This window comes from Cyprinus carpio, chromosome A4 (genome assembly GCF_018340385.1).
Source record: "Cyprinus carpio isolate SPL01 chromosome A4, ASM1834038v1, whole genome shotgun sequence".
NCBI lineage: Eukaryota > Metazoa > Chordata > Actinopteri > Cypriniformes > Cyprinidae > Cyprinus > Cyprinus carpio.
The window spans coordinates 23,717,278-23,740,979 of NC_056575.1; the positions used below are offsets into that span (position 1 = coordinate 23,717,278).

At 39.0% G+C, this 23,702-nt stretch overlaps 1 protein-coding gene across 1 annotated transcript; it reads left to right on the top strand.

Annotated features, from left to right (window-relative positions):
* Nucleotides 1-337: 337 nt before the first annotated feature.
* LOC109082471 (gastrula zinc finger protein XlCGF8.2DB-like) lies at nucleotides 338-9,526 on the top strand. Its single transcript, XM_019097346.2, has 2 exons — nucleotides 338-393; nucleotides 7,891-9,526. The coding sequence occupies exon 2, from the start codon at nucleotides 7,896-7,898 to the stop codon at nucleotides 8,730-8,732; it is 837 nt and encodes a 278-aa protein (XP_018952891.2). The 5' UTR covers nucleotides 338-393; nucleotides 7,891-7,895; the 3' UTR covers nucleotides 8,733-9,526.
* The last annotated feature ends 14,176 nt before the right edge of the window (nucleotides 9,527-23,702 follow it).

Sequence of the window (23,702 nt, forward strand, 5' to 3'; positions counted from 1 at the left end):
TACGAATGCAGTGTACATGCAAATGCAAAGAAAGCACAAACATTTATGACAAACAATAGCATATGTTTTCATTACATTTTAACCTATTAAAGTAATATACAAATCATTAAATACCAAATATAAAAAGTAGCGAAATATGAGGTGTAATATGTGTTCCTTTGTAGTGATAGTAGAACTATTGAGACACACCTAGATATTTAGTTTGGATTTAGTTTTCTTTCTGTTAATTATTCTCATTTAAAACATGACAATGTATCCAAACACACAGAAAAACCTCCTGGTGAAGCAACTGACACACTGTTATAAAGATGGCGTTTATTAAAGAGGAGAATGAAGATGTGAAGATTGAAGAAGAATTCAGAGTCAAACAAGAAGATACTGAGGAACCAACAGGTAGGTTTTCAAACTCATTTAGTCCTTATTACAATGTCATCCTCTACAGAACTCAAAATAATGAAAACCATTAATTTATACTACTTAATGTTCTTGTTAGATACTGTTACTCATTTAAGTTTACATTATGCTAACTGTTAAGCGTGAGTGAATAACTTTGCGTTTGTTGTTTATACATTTTTTTCCATCCTCAAAAGTGCTCGTTGTGTCAAACTGGTGTCTTGTAAACTAGCCTTTACTCTGGGAAGAACTACTTTTTAAAAGGAATTGAAAAATATTTGGGTGGGCAGTGAGAGAGTTACAGCTGTTTATAAGAGTTTTGGGTAAACATCAATCAGTCCCAGTACTGTGAGCCGCGTAATGCTGTTACATTTACATTTAATCATTTAGCAGACGCTTTTATCCAAAGCGACTTACAAATGAGAACAATAGAAGAAATCAGACCAGCGAGAGAACAACAACAGTATATCAGTTGACAATACTGCTTACCAGTGAGTTCAGCTTAACAAGCACAGCATATAAATGAAACAAAATCTGGTGCCACTTTATATTACGTGGCCTTAACACCCATTTAGTTGCCGCCTGGAGCCCTTGCTGGTTTTCTGAAGTTTAATTTCTTACACAGGTGGAGTTAATGATTCAATTAGGAAAAACTTGAATGATATTTTTTTCCCTATCATTACCAATAACATGCTATCATGATATTACAGTGGCATGCGAAAGTCTGGGCTCCCATGGTCAAAATTGCTGTTAATGAGAGTGAATGTGAAAAGTGAAAGTCGTGACATTTGCCAAGTACGGTAACACATACTCGAAATTGGTTCTCTGCATTTAACCCATCCAAGTGCATCCACACACAGCAGTGAACACACACACCGTGAACACACACCCGGGGCAGTGGGCAGCTATATCCAGCGCCCGGGGAGCAACTGGGGGTTCAGTGCCTTGCTCAAGGGCACTTCAGCCATGGGTATTGAGGGTGGAAGAGAGCGCTGTTCATCGGTCATCATTAGGAAAGGCCAGGTGATGCAAATTTCAAAGCTTTATAAATACCCAGACTTTTCTAGCCTTGTCCCAACAACCAGCAGCCATGGGTTCCGTTGTCTAGCACTCTGAAAATGAAAATGATTGACGCCCACAAAGCAGGAAAAGGCTATAAGAAGATAGCAAAGTGTTTTCAGGTACCAATTTCCTCAGTTCGGAATGTAATTTTAAAAATGGTAGTTAACAGAAACACAGTGGAGGTCTAGATAAGGTCTGGAAGACCAAGAAAAATATCAGCGAGAACTGTTCATAGGATTGCTAGAAAAGCGAGTCAGAACCTCCAGGAAGATTTGGCAGACTCTGGAGTTGTGGTACACTGTTCAACTGTTAAAGGGATACTCCACCCCAAAATGAAAATTTTGTCATTATTCACTTACCCCCATGTCGTTCCAAACCTGTAAAAGCTTCGTTCATCTTTGGAACACAATTTAAGATATTTTGGATGAAAACTGGGAGGCCTGTGACTGTCCCATAGACTGCCAAATAAATAACAGTGTCAAGGTCCAGAAAAGGTATGAAAGTCATCGTCAGAATAATCCATCTGACATCAGACGTGCAATCTGGGTTAAATGAAGTGACGGGAACACATTTTGTAAGCGAAGAAAACATTTTCAATTTCTTTGTGAACAGTCTCCTCTGTGTCTTTCCATATCACTGTATGCTGAGTATGCTCTTCTGTATCATCCGTGCCACAAGGATGTGCTGTTTTCTTTCAAATCAAAGCTAAATACACATAGAAACAGTGCATCCTTGTGGCGCGATATTACAGAAGAGCATACTCAGCATAGTCACCTTTTTTTATTTATATAGCGCTTTAAACAAAACAGATTTTGTCAAAGCAACTGAACAACATTAATTAGGAAAACAGTGTGTCAATAATGCAAAATGACAATTAAAGGCAGTTCATCACTGAATTCAGTGATGTCATCATGCAGCACAGTTCAGTTTAAATAGTATCTGTGCAATCATTTGCAATCAAGTCAACGATATCGCTGTAAATGAACTGTCCCCAACTAAGCAAGCCAGAGGCGACGGCGGCAAGGAACCAAAACTCCATCAGTGACAGAATGGAGAAAAAACCTTTGGAGAAACCAGGCTCAGTTGGGGGGGCCAGTTCTCCTCTGACCAGACGAAACCAGCAGTTCAATTCCAGGGCTGCAGCAAAGTCAGATTGTGCAGAGGACTCAACTGGTTCCTGTGGTCTTGTCCCGGGGGTCGTCTGAGACAAGGTCTTTACAGGGGATCTGTATCTGGGGCTCATCTAGTTGTCCTGGTCTCCACTGTCTTTCAGGGCTGTAGAGGTCCTTTCTAGGTGCTGATCCACCATCTGACCTGGATACAGACTGGATCTGGTGGATACGGTGACCACGGAATAAGAGAGAAACAGACTAATATTAGCGTAGATGCCATTCGTCTAACGATGTAGCAAGTACATCGGGTGTTATGGGAAGTGTTCCCAGCTCTGGTTTACCTAATTAATGCAGCCTAAAAATCCTTTAACGGATTTGGATATTAGAAGCATATTAGTGTGTTATGTGTAAGCCAGGTTAAAGAGATTGGTCTTTAATCTAGATTTAAACTGCAAGAGTGTGTCTGCCTCCCGAACAATGTTAGGTAGGTTATTCCAGAGTTTAGGCGCTAAATAGGAGAAGGATCTGCCGCCCGCAGTTGACTTTGATATTCTAGGTATTATCAAATTGGCAGAGTTTTGAGAACGCAGCAGACGTGGAGGACTATAAGATAGCATACGGTGATATGGAGAGACACAGAGGAGACTGACGACAAAGGAATTGTTTATAAGTCTTCGCTTATAAAAAGTGTTCCCATCGCTTCATATAACCCAGATTGCACGTCTGATGGCAGATGGAGTATTCTGACAACGACTTTCATACCTTTTATGGAAGTTGATACAGTTATTTACTTGGCAGTCTATGAGACAGTCACAGGCCTCCCAGTTTTCATCCAAAATATCTTAAATTGTGTTCCGAAGATGAACGGAGCTTTTACGGGTTTGGAACGAAATGGGGGTAAGTGAATAATGAGAAAACTTTAATTTTGGGGTGGAGCATCCCTTTAAGTGACACCTGCACAAATATGGCCTTCATGGAAGAGTCATCAGAAGAAAACCTCTCCTGCGTCCTCGTCACAAAATTTAGCATTTGAATTTTGCAAAAGAACATTTACTCAAGCCTGATGCAGTTTGGAGTTAAAATATAACTCTTTGGCTGCAATGAGCAAAGGTATGTTTGGAGAACAAAGGGCACAGCATTTCATGAAAATAACACCAGTCCAACTGTTAAGCATGGGGGTGGATTGATCATGCTTTGGTGTTGTATTGCAGCCAGTGGCACAGGGAACATTTCATGGGTAGAGGGAAGAATAGATTCAATTAAATTCCAACAAATTCTGGAAGCAAACAGAACACCATCTGTAAAAAAGCTGAAGTTGAAAACAGATTGGCTTCTACAAATGGATAATGATCCTAAACACACCTCAAAATCCATGATGGACTACCTAATGAGGCAGAGGCTGAAGGTTTTGCCATGGCCCTCACAGTCTCCTGACCTAAACATCATTGAAAATCTGTGGATAGACCTCAAAAGAGCAGTGTGTGCAAGACGGCCCAGGAATCTCTCAGAACTGGAAGACTGTTGTAAGGAAGAATGGGCAAAAACCCCCAAACAAGAACTGAAATGCATTTACAAGCTGTGATACTTGCCAAAGGGGGTGCTACTAGGTACTAACTCTGCAGGGTGACCAAACTTTTCCTGTGGGTTATTTTCCTTTTCTGTTATTTTGAAAATGTAAAAAATGAAAATAAAAAATGATTTTGTTTAAAATATAAAGGGAATGTGTCATCTGTAACTTTATGCCTCTTTGGAGATCATTTCATCCACTGGCTTAACTGTTAACATTAACAGAAATTTGCACCAGGGGTGCCCAAACTTTCGCATGCCACTGTATGCATTATAGAAATCGTCTTTTCATGTGCACCATCTCTAATTAGGCTCCCTGTTACTTAAGTCTGCTGCAGATTTTTAATGGGGTGGCATGAGGGGCTCAGTAAGAAAAAAAAAACTAATCAACTGGGCAAGGGAATAGGGCTATTAAATCATTTATTCACTATTAATCTCATTCAAAATAAAAGTTTTTGTGTTCTGTGTATATTTATATGCAAATGATATATATTTATATATAATGTAAATCAAATATAAATATGAATATACTTACATACAGGGTGCGATTTGTGAAAAAAACAGAGGGGGGGGATGCTTTTGAAAATTTTTATGAAATGTTTTTAATAAGACAGAAATTGTATTTAGTGTGATCTCAGTTTAATAAAAACATTGTAAGCCTATGTTAGGCCTATTAATTGTAATGATTTAATGTCCACGGTTATTCAAACAACAAATTACATCGAGAAAGCGAGCAAAGAACACAAGGGAGCTTTTTGAAAACTCCGAATAAGTTAAACCATTGCGTCGCAAAATGTTTCACTGTTTCGAAGCGCTCCAATCGGATCGCGTATCGCGAATCATTTGATTCAGATCGGCACGTCAGAGCGGGTTTGCATGATGTTTTTATCCCCACCGGGGATAAAAGTTATTCAGCAGAGGCAGGGATGCATAGGGGGAAACCCCCCCCCATCCCCCCCGGCAAATCGCACCCTGCTTACATATACTTCTGAAATATATACATGTGTGTGTATTATTGTATAACTTTTTTCCCAACATATCTGTAGGCCTATAGAACAGTGTATACAACAAATTCGTATGGAAAAGCTTAGGGTGAAATTCATTACACATGTTCCACTAGTAGTGGGCACTTGTGCAACATAAGCAATGACATACATATGAGGAAACCTAGGTGAAGCATGTTAAGAAACTTGCTAAGTTAACATACTTGTTTATCTGTAAAACAGTGCTACAGTCAGTTATTCTCCTTTGAAAATGTGCGTTCTGGGCCGGAATGTCGATCTTTGTTTTGGTTTGTAAAAACATGCCCACTGCCAGTTTACCCAGATGTATTTCGGCACCCTGGGTTGCCAGTTAGCGGAAAACACAGTGCATTTCATTTAATTCATCATCAAGTTCCTGTTGGTGTCTCAATCTGGCAACCTGCCTGTGCATCAAGTCTGAGGAGGAAGGGCGGGGTGAAAAAAAATGTCTCCAATATTTTGAATTTGGACTGCAACACCTAGTTCAACCACTCGGTGTCAATCCTACATACAGCACCTTTAACACAGAGTAACAGCTCACTACTAGTTACAAAAGACACTGTAACAGTCTGTCACAGGCAATTCTAGTTGCATTTTTCATCAATTAATTTCGACTAGGTTCTGGCCCGCCATCTAGTGCCGAAATTTTTTGTCCCAATGCCAAACTTACTTGCTGACCCCTGGTGTATTGTTTCCATAGCAATGACCCTTCACTTAAAGGGGTCCTATTATGCTCTTTTACAAAATCTTGATTTTGTTTTGGGGGTGTACTAGAACATGCTCTCATTCTTGGTGGTTCGAAAAACACATAATTTACATTATTACAATACCTTTCTCCCCAGCCTGCCCGAAAAATGAAATGTGATGTGATTTGTTAGCTGTCCCAGTGCGTTGTGATTGGGGAACAGGGTCAGCGTGATTTTGCCAAGTAAGACATGTTCCTGGATCAACATCTTTTGTTGATCCTGGATCAATATTACTATCCAAAAATACAGACTTAACCCAATCCCTACCCCTAAACATAACTATAATTTATTCCTAAAATCAGAGGGAAATGATAGCTGATTAACAAGGGTGTAGAAGCACATAACCCTGATTGTAAGCCTAAAACTGAAATTTCCTGAAAAGTTATCTTTCAATTCTGACTGGTTGATTGAAGTGATGTTCCTGGATCAACAAGGATGTAAAAATCACGTTCACTGGCAAACAGCTTAGACAGTGTTTCAGTACTGCCCCGTCCCTTTCCAAAGCAGCAAGTTCTGTCTGCTCCGGTATAGTTAATTTGAGCTGGTTTCAGACCCCGAGAATATTGAACAAGAGGATCGCGCAGAACCTTTGCATGCACGGATATTGCAAGATGATGCATTGCATATTAGAGTGGTAACTAGGGTTGGGCCGATAGACGATGGCATCGTCCATCGCCGATGGCTGATAGACATCACAATGTTGAGCTGGCATTGTGATCACGCACCCCCCGCAATCCACCACATCCCAATACCGTTTTCGGAAAGAAAATGACATATACATACAGAACCCGAACCCCTAAATGGAATATATACAAGATGGGAGGAAAATATATATTTCAATACTTTCTCTCACAGTTATATCATTGGGTAAATATACTGTAGGTCTATATAAATTGCGGTCATTGGGGAGCCGCTATTATGCCTGGCATTGAAACTGCTTTTCAGTGCACAATCGCTTTTTACTTTTACTTTAGAGATTCGCGATCACACATACTCCGTTTACATGGAGCCGCACTACTTACCACACATTTTACAAGATTAGATGTTTTGTCAGTGGTGCCAAATTTACAAATCATTTGCCATTGTCCTCAGTCATCTCTCCTAACTCTGTTTATGTGGTAAGTGAAATTTTATGTACTGTAATGTAACCAACAAATGTTAGCATACATTACTTACTCTCCGTGCTTATCCAAACACACATTCACACCCCCACCCCTGAAAATCCACACGGTGAAAAACAACTGCATTTACTATGTACAGTTCAGTGCAATGGTAATATGCATTATGTTTATTTCAAAGGTTCAGAAATTCAAAAGGTACTGTAAATATGCATTGCTGTCAATTTTAATAGTTATTTAAGATTTACTTTATCTTTTACAAAACATGAAGCACTTCATCTTTGTCTTCGTTTTGTCTGAGGCACTCAGCCAAGCGTTCTAACCACATCATTGCCCCTCTCCACCCCCCAACCATTCAAATTTACATATGCGGGAATTATTTTAATGATATTCTAATGGCCGCATTGTGACATCACGAAACCCCGGAAAACAACGCTGTAGTCCAAACGAGCCGTTCGTTGTAGTTCTTGAAAAGGGATTTTTTTTAAAACAAAATGCCTCCCTTTGGAGTGGACTTTGAGATTTGTAACTTTGTAGATCTTTTTTATGCCCAAACATACTGACTAAAATTCAAAACGTTAAAAAGCATAATAGGACCCCTTTAAGTGTTTCTGTCAGCTTTCTGTAGGGCAACTGTTAGACCCTTAATTTATATTTATTTATATATATAAATTATAAATGTCTTTACTGATCAATTTAATGTAACCTTGCAGAGGATACAAAGTTCTACAATAAACACAGAAAGGTTAAGGACCTGGATAATTGTGTGCTAGGCCAAAAAACATGAAGAACAACTTGTCTAAATGTTTTGATGTCTGTTGCTTTGTACTATTAATCTGGAGTTAACTTTTATGTGTCTTTTTTGCCTTAGACTTGATGCTGCCAAAAGAGGAGAGTCAAGAATGGAATGATTTAAAGGAGGAGAAAGATCTGGTTGAGAAACAAAATGATTTCATAAATGGAGAAAAATCTTTTAGCTGCTTACAGACTGAAAAGACTTTCACACAACAAAGTGCTCAAGTGCTTTCCTGCATTCAGTGTGGAAAGAGTTTCACTGAAAAAGGAAACCTTAATGTCCACATGAGAATTCACACTGGAGAGAAGCCTTTCAGCTGCCAACAGTGTGGAAAAAGTTTCATTCAAAAAGAAAGTCTTAAAAGCCACATGAGAATTCACACTGGAGAGAAGCCATACACCTGCCCTCAGTGTGGAAAGAGTTTTTCACATAGAGCAACAATTAATGCCCATATGAGAATTCACACGGGAGAGAAGCCGTTCACATGTGATAAGTGTGATAAGAGCTTCAGGCTTAAAGTAAACCTTTCTGGCCACATGAGGATTCACTCAAGAGAGAATAGTTTTCTATGTCATCAGTGTGGAAGGAGTTTCATAGACAATAAACACCTTAAGAATCATGTAATAACCCACACCGGAGAGAATCCTATAATGTGCCATCACTGTGGAAAATCTTTCTCAAACAATACAAAACTTAAGGTTCACATTAGAGTTCACACTGGAGAGAAGCCTTTCACCTGCCCTCATTGTGGAAAGAATTTCACAATTAAAGGAAACCTAAACAGTCACATGAGACTTCACACTGGAGAGAAGCCTTACACATGTCATCAGTGTGAGAAGAGATTTGCATATCACACAGATTTCAAACGTCATTTGCAAACTCATTCTGGAAAGAAATTGCAGGACTCTTCAGTGTGACAAGGTAGGGATGGGCGATATATCGCATGCGATTGTCATGCACATTTCGTCAGTAAAGCCGGTTCCCTGATTACCGCTAAATCACCATCACCTGCTTTCAAATGGAGCGGCATTTAATAGACAGAGCCGTAGATCACTGACAAGCTACGCAATATTATCGCAGATGAATCGCCTTTAAAAACTGGAAGTCTGCTTAATTGTGATCAGTGTATTAAAGTTTCTTCTGTCCTCACACTTTCAGATACACCTCAAAAGTCATGTAGATGTGAGACATTTTCTTTTTTGTTCTTTGTGTAAAAAGAGTTTTAACTGGCTCTGCAATTTAAAATGGCACCAGAAAATATGTTGAATTAATTTTGTTTGTACAGTCATGGCCAAAAGTTTTGGCAGTGATATAAATTTTGTGGTTTGTTGAGAAGAAACAGTCGAGCAACAGATAAGGACAGCAGTTTGTAAGTGTTTTGCCTCGTTTTCTCATTAGACTACTGCGTGATCGTCGTTGCTAGGAAAACTTTGCTTTATTTACTGTGTGTCTTACCCTGGTAAATACGTGCTGAAGTGACGCTTGGTTTTGCGTTTGCCTATCGCGGGACTGGCCAGTTTCGGTCTGCTAAATAGGAGGCGTGACCAAAGCTAGTGAAAGTACTTAACTAGCTGTTTTGGAAGCTGTTTTAGATCCTTCAGGGTGTCTTGGAGGGGTGAAGTTTCTAAGTCACAACAACTTGCTACTGGGGTTCCTCAAGGCTCAGTACTTGGACCACTTCTCTTCTCCATCTACATGACGTCATTAGAATCTGTCATTCAGAAGCATGGCTTTTCCTATCACTGCTACGCTGATGACACTCAACTCTACTTCTCATTCCAACCAGATGACCGAACGGTAGTTGCTCGCATTTCAGCCTGTCTGAGTGACATTTCTAGCTGGATGAATGACCATCACCTTCAGCTCAACCTTACTAAGACAGAGCTGCTGGTGGTTCCAGCTAACCCATCGTTTCATCACAACTTCTCTATACAGCTGGGTTCATCAACCATAACTCCTTCCAGGACAGCCAGAAACCTAGGAGTTGTGATGGATCATCAGTTAAGCTTTACAGACCACATTGCCACAATGACCCGGTCATGCAGATTTGCCTTATACAACATTAGGAAGATTAGACCCTTCCTGTCAGAGCAAGCCACCCAACTTCTTGTCCAAGCTCTTGTTCTCTCCAGACTGGACTATTGTAATGCTCTCCTAGTGGGCCTTCCTGCATGTACTATCAAGACTCTACAACTGATCCAGAATGCAGCAGCGAGGGTTGACTTCAATGAGCCAAAAACAGCTCATGTTACTCCTCTCCTCATCAGGTTACACTGGCTACCAGTAGCCCTCGCATCAAATTCAAGGTACTGATGCTTGCCTACAAGACGACCACTGGCACGGCACCAACACACCTAAGCTCATTAGTTCAATCTTATGCGCCCTCCAGAAGTTTGAGCTCTGCAAGTGAACGACTCCTTGTGGTGCCATCCCAAAGAGGTTCAAAATCACTCTCACGGACCTTTTCCTGGACTGCGCCCAGCTGGTGGAATTACCTCCCAATCTCAATTCGAACAGCTGAGTCTTTACTCATTTTCAAAAAACATCTAAAGACTCATCTTTTTTGCCTGCACTTAACCAACTAATACTAGTACTTACCTTTTCTTTTCTTGTCTATCATATTCTTATATATATATATAATAAAAAAAAAAACCCTGGCTATGTGTTCTGTACCAGACTAACTGAGACTTGTCATGGCACTTGTATACCGTTGTTCTTCTCTTGTTGATCTGATTGCTTCTATTGTTCTCATTTGTAAGTCCCTTTGGATAAAAGCGTCTGTTAAATGATTAAATGTAAATGTTTTGCAAAGTTTGCTGGTTAAGCTGTTGTTGTGTTCATAGATTATTGGTAAAGTGATGAGATGCATTTTAAATAATTGCTAAAAGCTTCATTGGCCAAAAAATAAGCTTTTCACAAAAAAAGAAAAAATAAAATATTTCCTTTTTTTTTCTTTTTTTTTATCCTGACACATAATGACCAGCTAACATTTACTGACTAATCATATCAGCAGCACATGTAAAGTGTGAATGAGTATTAGTCAGGTGAAATCAAATCACTATCATACTAACTAGATTGTAAGAGCAGACTGATTGCTATAAAAGCAGGGAAGAAGCATTTCCAATCATTGTGTTCTTGTTAGCAATGGTTAACTCCAAAGAAACACGTGCAGCCATCATCACTTTGTATCAAAATGGCCTCCCATTCAAGCAAATTGCTACAAAGAATATTGCACCTGAAAGAACTATTCGCCGATGACTGATAGACATCACAATGTTGAGCCAGCATTGTGATCACTCCACTGACATGCTATCACGCCGCACACACTCCACTTGCATTCATTCATGTGATTGGTCGAGATGAGAGGTGATCCCGCCTGGAAAGTGTGATTTATATAGTGTCCTTTCTAATTATATATGGGATCATATAATCACCCAGAGCCTGATGCTTTTACTCTGAGTACCGGCAACACAGTATAGTGCAATAGAATAGTAGCGCAATAATTCTGAGTAAAATATACATTTTGTTAAAATATTTGTTGTTGGACATTAAATGTGTCTTTTGTAGAATTTTAAACCTAAATGTAAGCTAGTTCAGTCCTAATTACTAAGCTCAAAGAGTTAATGTGTTTTTCTTATACCAGTTAAAATATAGTCATTTTCTTTATTATTTTTCATTTATAATTAAGTTAAGAGCAATTTTAGATTGTAATGTTCTGCAAACTATAAAAGTACAGCTGCCATAAAACCAGAGAGAAAGGCTGCATGGCTAGAAACTGTAAAAAAAAAAAAGGGTTAAATAATAGTATGTGAGAGAGTAGAAATATCATTGGGTTCCTATTGGTCAGTGTTAGAGGAACTCAGGTTAGTCTGACAGTTAGCCTACTTTAGACCAGGTTAGTTTCCCAGCATAAGTTTCCACAGTGACTAGCTTGATCTAGGCCTATGTTAAATTTGCTTTATGGAACCAAATCATTTAACAATGAGTCAGACTAATGGAAATAAGCTTTATGAAACAGGCCTCAAGGCATTATAAGTGGTCATATTTTTTTCCATTGCATCGCATTGTGTTGAATCGAATCGAAATTGGATCACACTGTATCGTAACAGGTGAATCGTATCACATCGCAATCTGCTTCATATGTATCTTTAATGTAGCGTGTTGCTGGCTATGCATCGAGATATAGTATATAGTTTAATGTGTATTATATTAAGTGGAAATGAATGGTTATACTGTAATGATTGTTCACGATGCCTTCAGCTCAAGACACAGTTTACAAACATCAGCATGGATTCCAACCACAAAAACAAATAATCAAAATTTCATTAAAAAATAAAAAATAAACTTAACACTGTGTCAAAAAAGCATACACGCAAATGTACCCACAAACACATATTTTCAGATATAATCATTTCACAATAAAAAAAAAAAAAAAAAAATCCTAAAATTTGTGAAATAAGTGCTTTCCCCCGTCTGTTCTTAGCACATCAACTGTCACTCTCTCTCTCTCTCTCAACCATGGTGTTGAGGCATATTTAGTTCAATAATATTTTTTATGTTTGTTTTAAAGTTTCAGGGTACCTATCCACATTCAAAAGATTTAAATGATTAGTTAATGCAGTATTTAAAGTTATACAAACAAAATTATTTAAAATCCAACAAATGGAGGCAGATAAAAGTGCAATCTGGAGGAAAAATTTAAATTATTTGTAATAACATGGTGTAGCCACTGGATGCCTGTATGACTGTATATGCATATATTCCCTATTGCTTAGAACAGTGTTTTCAATAAATCATTTTAGTTGGATATACTGTGGCTGATTTGTAGATTTTGTATGTCCTTTATTTATTTATTTATTTATTTATGTTACGACAGCCAATTCCGACTGTAAACAGAACAAGTGTGACAATTTTTAAAACCATGTAGTCTTTTCTAATCATGCAAGTTTTTTGTTTTCACATGGCAAGTGCCACAATAAAGTAAATATTATTAATAATAATTAGTCATATTTCATTTTTGTCACATGAATCTCTGGGTTCTTCCAGATGCTGGCTTTTACAAAATCTTCCAGGAAACACTCTAATGTGATCAGATTTTTTTTTTAATTTGAGATCCTCCAGGAACCCCCAGAGCACTCTGAGCTCTCAGTGTAATGAAAAGGTGACTCCAGAATCTCAGAACTAGAAACAAAGTGCTTCAAGGATCCCATGAGTTCCTGCATGAACTGCAAATACTATAATGTTTCCTCCAGGAGCCCTATCATGAGAAAAAGAGCTTTGAGGGCACTTAAAATAAATTTTTAAGTTCATAGAGTACTCAAAAGGATATCTGAGACTCCTTTAGTTTTTACAGTCCACACGTGTGCTGCAAATTCACTAAAGCTTTTCACTAATTTTAGCCATATACATAACACTAATGGAAGCTAATATATTTTAATCACCAATGTAGATTTTTACTCGCATTTGCATGTGCCCTTATTGGACAATGTTCTCCACTTTCAAAGCTAATTTGACAAACCACAAATTATAACAGTCAATCATCACGGCTGTGGCGCCGACAACATAGCACAGAAGTGCGCCAATTACAAATCTTTGTGTAGCTCTTAGCATTAAACAATTAACATTTGCATTAATGATAATGTCAGCATGTTATAAATAAAACTTACCTGCAGTCTGGCCCATTGCGGTCCCGCCATTGACACAGAAGATGAATCACACGATTCCCTCCTGGACGTTGACGCATGTGCACTTTGAGGTGCCAGAGCTATTATTTTGGGGTATATATTTCTTCACCTTTTTGTTTACAGGAATAACTGTAACACAAAACAATTGTGTAGGTAGAATTTACCCATTATTATATATTTTACTTGTTAACTAATATACTTAAGTAAAATCTAATTGATTTTCATGAGTTATATTTAACACCCACCAGTGTAATTTTTTACAGTGAACAAACACAACCCCAGGCATTTATTCAATACAGTGGCTAAATTAACAAAAAATAAAGCATCAACAGACACAGACCTTTCCCAACAGCACAGCGGTAATTATTTTATAAACTTCTTTACTTCCAACATCGATACTATTAGAGATAATAGTATAACCATGCAGCCGTCAGCCAAAGTATTGCATCAGATATTGCACTATAGATCCCCTAAGGAACAATTGCATCCGATCATGGTTGCATTTCTCCCATAGTGCTACTGGATCTTAGTGCCACGTTTGACACTATCGTAGACTACAAAATTATGTTGCCATTAGTGGAACTGCATTGTCATCAGCGCCGGCGCTGTGGTGGGGCATTCGAGTGCCGTGCCCCCCCAAGCAGTCATTGATGCCCCTCCTACAGGCCATGGCGTGACCCCAAAAAAAAAATCCCTTTTAGTTATTATTTTAATATTAAATGTTCAAACTGTAACTTAAATTAAATAAAATAAAAAGAATGGGGAAAATGCATAATTTTGGTTGTTCATTGCACGTTAATAGGCTTCGTCATGGTGAATGCTTATTGGTCGCCGAGTAAACTTGTTACATTTGATTTGCAGCGCGCGCGCAAAATCCATTTCAAGTTGAAGAACAGTTTATCCGTCTATATTATAGACAGTTGTTAGCAGCTAATTTTTAAAAAAGCAGGTGAATTGTTGATGAATGTTTGTGGGTTCTTACTGCATTTGTGTTTTATACTTGGCTGTCTGTAAAGATATATGGGCTCATGTCATTTCTGCTTGGTGCGTGCATAAACTGCTGGGAGGTGTGTAACCCAAGTTAAAAACAAGTATTAGCATAAAGTAATAACAGAATATACATTTATTTTTGTCCTTTATTTATTTTGTTTAGAAAATGAGTCCATTAGAGTATTTAAAGTCCTTGAAACCCTAAGAAAAAACGGTGTTTAAAGAAATGATTTTATTTGTTGAAGCACACTTTGTATTTTCTGTATTTTATTTTTTCCATTTCCTGTATTTTATTTTATCTTTATCTATTTCTCAAGTTCTACAAAATTTGCATTCTACGCCAATCAAAAACTAAAAAATCAGTTTATATCTTATACCTTGTGTGAGTTGCTCATTATTGTTGTGACATCCTTATTCTCTGCAGGTGAATTTTAGTCTTCTGATTTAACTGGTCCATACGCAGACATTTGTGTGATGATGTCCAAATCGTTTTATGAAGAAAAAAGCCTTAAGTTTTCAGAAACATCTATATGAAAAAACTTTGTCTGATGGGGAATTTTTTTTTTGCTGGTTTCTCAAAGCTTCAAACTGATTCAGTGTTTTATTTTTGTCATTGTAATTTGTTAATTATTTAAGTATAAAAAATGTATATATGGTTTATTGTAGGCCTATTTTATGTTTTTTATTTAGCCTATATTATATTTATATTATTATTTTCTGTCCTGTTCTTTTGTTTAGGCTATCTGTTCTGGGCCGGGTTTCCCAATAACGATGTAGCCTAGCCTATCTTAGCTCTTAAAAGCACTCTCTACGTGCAAGGTTATGAACGTTAGCCGCAATTCCCCGCGCGTATCCCAAAAATGTAGGCTACTGAACTCGTAGAACACGAGAATAGGCTACTAAGTGCTACTTGAGTCGCTGTCCATTCGCAAAGTGCTGAACTAGGCTATACTATTGTGTATTATTAAACAAGACAGTTAAAAAAAAAAATATATATGTAGAATGTTATCTGGTGTTCAGGTGATTTGCTTTGATTGATTTGCCCTGATATATATATATAATGACATTCTATATAGATAGATCATTGGAGCTAACATTCTAGGGTAGAATGTCATTCTATATAGATCATTGGAGCTAACTGACTCTTGCCGTATCCGGTCGGCAAAACAGCAAATTTCAGCACCGTCTTCTGTTCCTCTTTTAGATAAAAGCCCAAGTCTAAATCGTTCATTGTCATTCTATATAGATCTTTCAGATTTAGGTCTGGATTTCCATGCTACTATGATGTTGCCAATGAGTCAAAAAATATTTATCAAACGACAGTGCCCCCCGCCGATGATCCAATGCCCCTCCAGTAGATCTGCTGTGACGCCGACTCTGATTGTCATGGTTCAAATCTTACTTATCTGACCATCATCAATTCCTAGCCGTAAATAAGAAATAGCATATAGCTCACAAGTACAGTATGGAATGCCACAAGGCTCAGTTATAGGACCGTTACTTTTCACACTTTTTACATGTTACCTTTGGGAGATATCATCAAGAAACATGGTGTTAGCTTTCACTGTTATGCTAATGATACTCAGCTCTATATTTCTTCACAGCCCCATTAAACCTACAAATTTGCAAAACTAACGGAATGCATAGTTGATAAAAAAACTTGATGACTAGTAATTTCCTAGTGCTAAATTCTGAAAAAACTGAGGATTTAATTAGTGGACAAAAAACCTCATTGTCTAACACTTGATGGCTGCACTGTTAATTCCTCATCATCAGTTAGGAACTTAGGTGTGGTATTTGATAGCAATCTTTCCTTTGAAAACCATGTTTCTAGCATTTGTAAAACTGCATTTTTCGGACCCACTTTATATTGTGTCCCTAATACCTGTGTACTTGCATAGTAACTAGATTTGTATGTAGTATGTAACCACAGTGTAAGTACACATTGGTACATACTATCTACAGCTCTAATGTTTGTGTAACTACACTTATGTAACAACCTACCGAATGGTATGTGTAAGTACAAATGTGTAACAGGACAGTGGTACACTTTATATTATTTATCATGTAATTAGTCTGATGTTACACAGCAGCGGACAGTAATTGGTACACTTTATATTATTTATCATGTAATTAGTCTGATGTTACACAGCAGCGGACAGTAATTGGTACACTTTATATTATTTATCATGTAATTAGTCTGATGTTACACAGCAGCGGACAGTAGGTTAGGCTGAGGAGTTACCATGTAAGTACACTGGTATTACAGTGGTGCACCAACTCCAACTCAAAATCCAACTCCTCCCACTTTACATACCCCTAAACCTACCCTTCTCCACCCCCTAGATCCTATTTCCACCCCTAAACCTACTCATCTCCACCCTCTGGATCCTACTTCACCCCTAAGGCCGGTGACACACTGGATGCATGGCGTAAGCGTTTCAGCTGCGTGGCGTGTCCATTTTTAATTTGGCTCCCATGTTGACAGGTTAGAGCTTGCAGACTGCTTGAGAAGTGCATCTCAGGCGGGGCTCGAGCCGCGCGGAAAATGCGTGCATGCTAGAAATAGAACCGACGCCTATTTTTCACGCGACACGCAAGCGTGTTGCAAGCGTGTTGCAAGCGTTTCCAGGCAAAATAAAATAGGAAAATATGTTTATATGTCATTTTGTACACAAATACATATTAATTAATGACATTTTAACAATGTAGTGTGTATTCTGAGTGACGGTCCAACATAAGGCAGGCTAAAATAAGCTCTTTAAAGCTACACAAATTTGTAAATGTTATTGAAATAAACACTTACTTACCAATTTTTCGGATTTTGGAAGGTGTAGGTGTGTGAAAAAAGTTGAAATTGTTGTCGTGAAGACAAGAGCCTGGTCTGTCGGCGGCCTCCCTCTATGTCACCTACAGCAGCAGCAGCGCACCAGCGCCACGGCAGGCATGGTTCTGGTGTGTAAAGACATAGAAAACGCGACGCAGCCGCCACGCAACTGACACGCAACAGAAACGCCACTCAGCCAGTGTTTCACCGGCCTAAACCTACCCATCGCCACCCCCTGGATCAAATGGTTCCAATTACTCTTATACATATTGTTGTTACAAAATGTAGTTAAATATGTCCTGTTACACATTTGTACTTGCACAAACCATCTTGAGGGTTGTTACATGTGTGTAGTTACAGAAATATTACAGCTGTAGATAGTATGTACCAATGTGTACTTACACTATGGTTACATACTACATACACATTTAGTTACTATGTAACCACACAGGTATTAGGGACACTTAATATAAAGTGGGACCCATTTTTCCATCTTAAAAATATATCTAAATTACATCCTATGCTCTCAATGTCAAATGCAGAAACATTTATTCATGCATTCATGACCTCAAGGGTAGATTATTGTAATGCTTTATTGGGTGGTTGTTCTTCGTGCTTACAAACAAACTCCAGCTAGTCCAAAATGCAGCAGCTAGAGTTCTTACTAGAACCAGGAAGTACGACCACATTGACCTGGTTCTGTAAACTCTGCAATGGCTCCCTAATGAACATTGAATACATTTTAAAATCTTGCTTAATACTTATAAAGCCATGAATGGTGTAGCTCCTCAATACTTGAGCAAGCTCATATCACATGTTCTTCATGTCCGCTGGTATCTCAAAACTCTGGCCATTTGATAATACCTAGAATATCAAAATCAACTGCGTCCGGCAGATCCTTTTCCTATTTAGCGCCAAAACTCTGGAATAATCTACCTAGGCAGACACACTTTAACTTGGCATCCACATAATACACTTTTGCATTTCTACAATTTAAATTTGTTAAAGGATTGTTAGGCTGCATTAATTAGGTCAACCGGAACTGGGAACACTTCCCATAACACCCAAATGGCATCAATGCTAAAATTAATCTCTTTCATTCTTATTCCGACGTCACCGTAGCCATACGGATCCAGTCTGTATCCAGATCAGATGGTGGATCAGGACCTAGAGCACTCTACAGCCCTGAATGTCAGCAGAGACCATGTCAACTAGATGTGCCCCAGAGACAAATCCCCTTGAAGACCTCATCACCTCGACAACGATCAGCACAAGACCACGGGAACCAGACAAGTCCTCTGCACCTTGTTGCAGGCTGGAATTAAACCACACCATGCTGGTATCGTCTGGCCAGAGGAAAACTGGCCCCCTGACTGAGCCTGGTTTCTCCCAAAGTTTTAGAAGTTTGAGTTCTTTAGCGATAGAGTTTTGGTTCCTTGCCACTGTCGCATTTTGACTTGCTTAGTTGGAGACACTTGACTGATTGCACAGACACTATTGGAAGAGAGCTGAATCATCAATAAACTGACTTTAGTTGGACAAATGACTGTTATTGTCTTCTTGCATTATTGATAAACAGTTTTCCTGTTCAACACTGTAAAACTGCTTTGACACATCCAGTATTGTATAAAGCGCCATACAAATAAAGGTGACATATACCATGCATCAAACAGTATACAATAAAAAAGACAAAGTGATTGTACACACTGTGTCACATTATGGGGACATACATGTTCATTCAAAGAATTAGATTTTTTTTAAAATAAATTAATGGGAAGAAGTCCTTTTGTGTGGGCAGAATTTGTCTGTTTCAAAGTGAATTAAGTAAGAGTAAAACTTTGAATTCCTTTGGGTTGTAAAATCCATCGTATCTGGCTAAGGTGCCCTTGTTGGCATGGTAACCAGTGGCCTGCTTTAAATCTCAAAAACTGCAGATTTAACAGAGTAGAGAGGATAAAATGAGATAAGATTTTTTGTTATCCTGGTTACAGTGGCAGCTGGACAAAAGAGGGTGCTGGGACATACAACATACATACAAATTAATAGTTATTAACTATATAAGATCATCTACACAAAATATATGCTTTCCCTATATGTCTCCTCTGCCTGTCCACATGTCTCAAGTTCTGCTCTTGACTGATAGAGAAATTGGCCACAGTAGGCGGGTCAGTGTAGTAGCCAAAAAGACATGAACATACTCAAGATATGACAAAATTTAGCCAATCACCATCCTCAAATCCAATTAGAAAATGGCAATTATTTTATCACCCCTAACAAGTCGGGACCAGTCTGTAGGAGCTGAATAAAGCAAACCAGTGTCTCATGAGCACTTGAGGCTGGATAATTGGTATAATTGGTGCCCCCCTGTGGCTTTGACACATGCTCCGCCCCACCTGGAATCAAATGAGGAAACTCCTCATTCTGGGTGTTAAGCTTCCCTCAGGAAGAGGGTGCAGCCCACCTCTGAGGGCAACACTTTACTTCCTCTCTGTCAGTTCTGATGCGTTTTTTTTTTGCCTCAGGCCAAGAGAATGTGGATGCAGGTCTCTTCGCTTTCCTCATGTTTCCCTTGTCAATTCACCGTGGGATTCGGGGAACTAGAATCCTTTTTTTGCTTTTACCTGAGGACACTATGCTTCCCATGTAAGATGGTGGGACTGAATTACATCCTTCAACATCTAGACAGACCAGGGACCTATGTGGGAATCAGTTGAGCTTTTAACACTATAATCCCAAACCTTCTCCTGCTCAAATTAACTCCGCTCTCCATGCCAACCTCCGTCTTTCAGTGGATCACCAGCTTCATGACAGACAGGCAGTGCTAGTGAGGCTGGGAAAATTCTCAACCAGCACCCATACGATCAGCACTGGCACCCCCCAGGGTTGCATCCTCACTCCACTTCTCTTCTCTCTCTACACCAATGAGTGCGCATCTAAAGACCACTCTATCAAGCTCCTAAAGTTTGCAGATGACACCACACACATTGGCCTTATTCAGGATGGTGACGAGTCTCCTTACAGACAGGAGGTTAAAGAGTTGGGTGTCTGGTGCAGTCTTAACAACCTGGAGCTTAACACGCTCAAAACTGTGGAGATGCTCATGGACTTCAGAAGGAACCCCCCTGCTCTCCCTCCACTCACCATCATGAACAGGATAGTCCGGACTACTGAGCGAATCACTGGTACAACCCTTCCTTCTCTCCAACAACTGTATTTATCCAGAGCAAGCAAAAGGGCTGGCAAAATCACTCTTGACCCCTCACATCTAGCACACTACCTCTTTGAACTGTTGCCATCTGGTTGATGCTACAGAACACTGTGCACCAGAACGGCCAGACACAGGAACAGTTTCTTTCCTTAGGCAATCCATCTCATGAACATTTAACAATAATCGTGGAACACACAACACTAGTATACATTATTTATTTAACACACATACTTATTTACATTTCAAATTTGCACATATCATACCTGTACATACATAATTGTCTATATTACATATTGTGTTTTTGCATTTTTGTACATTGTCTATTTTGTATACTTTTATATTATTCTTTTTATTATCTGTGTCCTGTCTTGTCACTGTCATTCTGCTGCACTGTGGATTTTCTGTCACTAAAACAAATTCCTTGTATGTGTAAACATACTTGTCAATTAAGCTCATTCTGATTCTGATGTTGGGCACTCTTCCTTCCCCTTGCTGCCCCAGGATGGGTACATCAGAGATCATCCCTCTGGTACCACTTTAATGGAATTTGGGGGCCTGGCCAGCACTCCCCAATCCGTCTCACTGACTCATTCGGACGATTCATCTCAGCTGTGTGAACACTGCGATGATTGTGTACATCAACCATTAAGAGGGAGTTCACTCTCATCCACCATCTCTTCCATGGGAGTCAGACGTGGCTCAAATCACTGTGTGCCGTTTATGTCCTGGAGGACCTCAACCGTGCAGCCAATGTGCTCTCACAACAGCTTGCCCTCCCGGGAGAATGGAGAATCCATCCCCAGGTGGTTCAGCCAATTTGAAGTCAATTTGAGGAAGCACAGGTTGACTTGTTCGCTTCCCAGGAATCCTACCATTGCCTCCCACTCCCAGAGCTAGGCCCCTCTCAGCATGGATGCACTGGTGCACAGCTTGCCCCGGAGTCTCCCCAAGTATGCCTTCCCCCCAGTGAGCTTCCTTGCACAGACTCTGAGCAAGATCAGGGAGAACAATGAGCAGGTACTGTTGTTTGCACCCTATTGGGACACCAGTACCTGGTTCTCTGACCTCATGCTCCTCATGACTCATCCCTCGAGAATTCCCCTGAGGAAAGACCTTCTTTCTCAGGGGCATCTTGAGACACCATGTGACACCCATGTCCTGATCTGTGGAACCTGTACGTTTGGCTCATTCCCTCTGTGGATCTCTCTGTGGTCCTTACAGGACTTCGGAGAGCTTGATTCAGTTGAGCTCAAGAGGACTGGGGACCTGGACGCATTTTCGGTTAATGAATTGTGCCTTGACTTTTGGCCAGCTAACTCTAACGTTATCTTGAGACCCCAGCATGGTCATGTGCCCAAAGTTTCCACCACTGCAGAGCTGTGGGTTGGGCAATGATACTCAGTTATATATTTCATCATGACCCGATGAAATTTCTAAGCTATCCAAGCTGACAGAATGTGTTTAAGATATTATAGTATATATTATAGTAATTTTCTTTAATAAATTCAGATGAGACTAAGGTATTACTTATTGGACCAAAAACCTGCACACAGAATCTCTTAGAAAACAATTTGAAATTAGAATGATGTACTGTTATGTCATCATCTGCACTTAAATACCTGGGTGTTTAATTGGACAGCAACTTATCTTTCAAAAATCATATTTCATATGTTGCAAAAACAGTCTTCTTCCACCTCAGAAACATAGCTTAGCTACAGAATATGTTATCTGTTTCTGAAAGACTTCAGATGACCCATCACCTGTGAATGGATGATGCTGACCTCTGCAAGGACCCCAGATGATGCCATCTTGAATCGATATGCACAACTGCCAAAACTGCCTTCTCTACATTGTAATCATTATGATCACACTTGTAATAACCACTTTCATGAGCTTCTTCCTAAAATTAATTCATGTTAGCTAGCTGTATGAATCTATTATCTTAAACTGTTCGTTTGTGAAATGAACATTACTTAGACACATTCATTTCTGATAACAGATCACTCACAATTGTAATGTAGACACATGCATTTTCTGTAAAGCTGCTTTGAAACTATGTGTATTGTGAAAAGCACTATACAAATAAAATTGAATTGAATGACACTTAATACCTTGACTAGATTCTATAATCTCCGGGTTGAGCCAGTCTCCTCCTGTGTGTTTGGTTTGAATAAGTAATTTGTGGGAGGACTGGCACAGTGTCTCGTTTACGGTGCCTTTCCTCTGGTTGGTGAATACATGCACTTTATCTTATTCCAGTATGGTTCTCACCTTTGGGTGAATCCTACTCGAGTTCCCTCAGCACCCTGTGGCATTCGGACTCAGCTAGGCATGGGCCGGTATGAGATTTTGACGGTATGATAACCTTAAGCAAAAATATCATGGTTTCACGGTATCACGGTATTGTTGTTACAGCTCTGAAATGTGTTATTTTTAAATGACTGGGTAAAAAAAATAATTTTTTTTCCCGCTGGACACAATATATTTTGTTTTTGAGCAACATACAGAATATTAGAAACAGTAGAATTAGTTTATTTTCTTTCATTTGTTTCCTAAAAAGAAGAAAAATAAAGACTGACATCTTTATTTAACCTAAATCTGTAATTACAGTTATTTAATTTTAGTTATATAATTCATATACATATCATTTATATCATTTCATATCATTTAGTTATATAATAATAATCATACACATAATTTGATTTAATAATAACCAAATCTGAAGCAAACACAGAATGTTCTGACAAGCTTTGTGAAATTATACCAAGTAAACTTTTCAGAAGACAGTCAGCTCCCCTCAGAAACACATTCATATAAAACCCCAAATCAATATTGAGGATTTTCTTCCAATAGTTTGTGCATCATAAACAGTGAGCGATCTGCCTGCTACAGTATTTTTCTCTGTGCGTCTGTGCGTCCATCTTCAGCGTCTCTGGCCTGTATTAACGGGCATTAACAGACTTCATATTTTCACATAAATTACATTTTGGAAAATTATTGCATTGCAACGCAGTTTGGGCAAGTCCAGAACAGAGAGTTGCAATAAGGCAAAAAATGGCCAGTTGCCGATCGCACCGTCAGCATTACGTTATTTTCGTCATCAAGAGGGCTCGCAGACAGCCACGCACCCTGTGGTACTGTGTATGTGTCGAGCTTATATGTCCGTGCTCATCTGCGT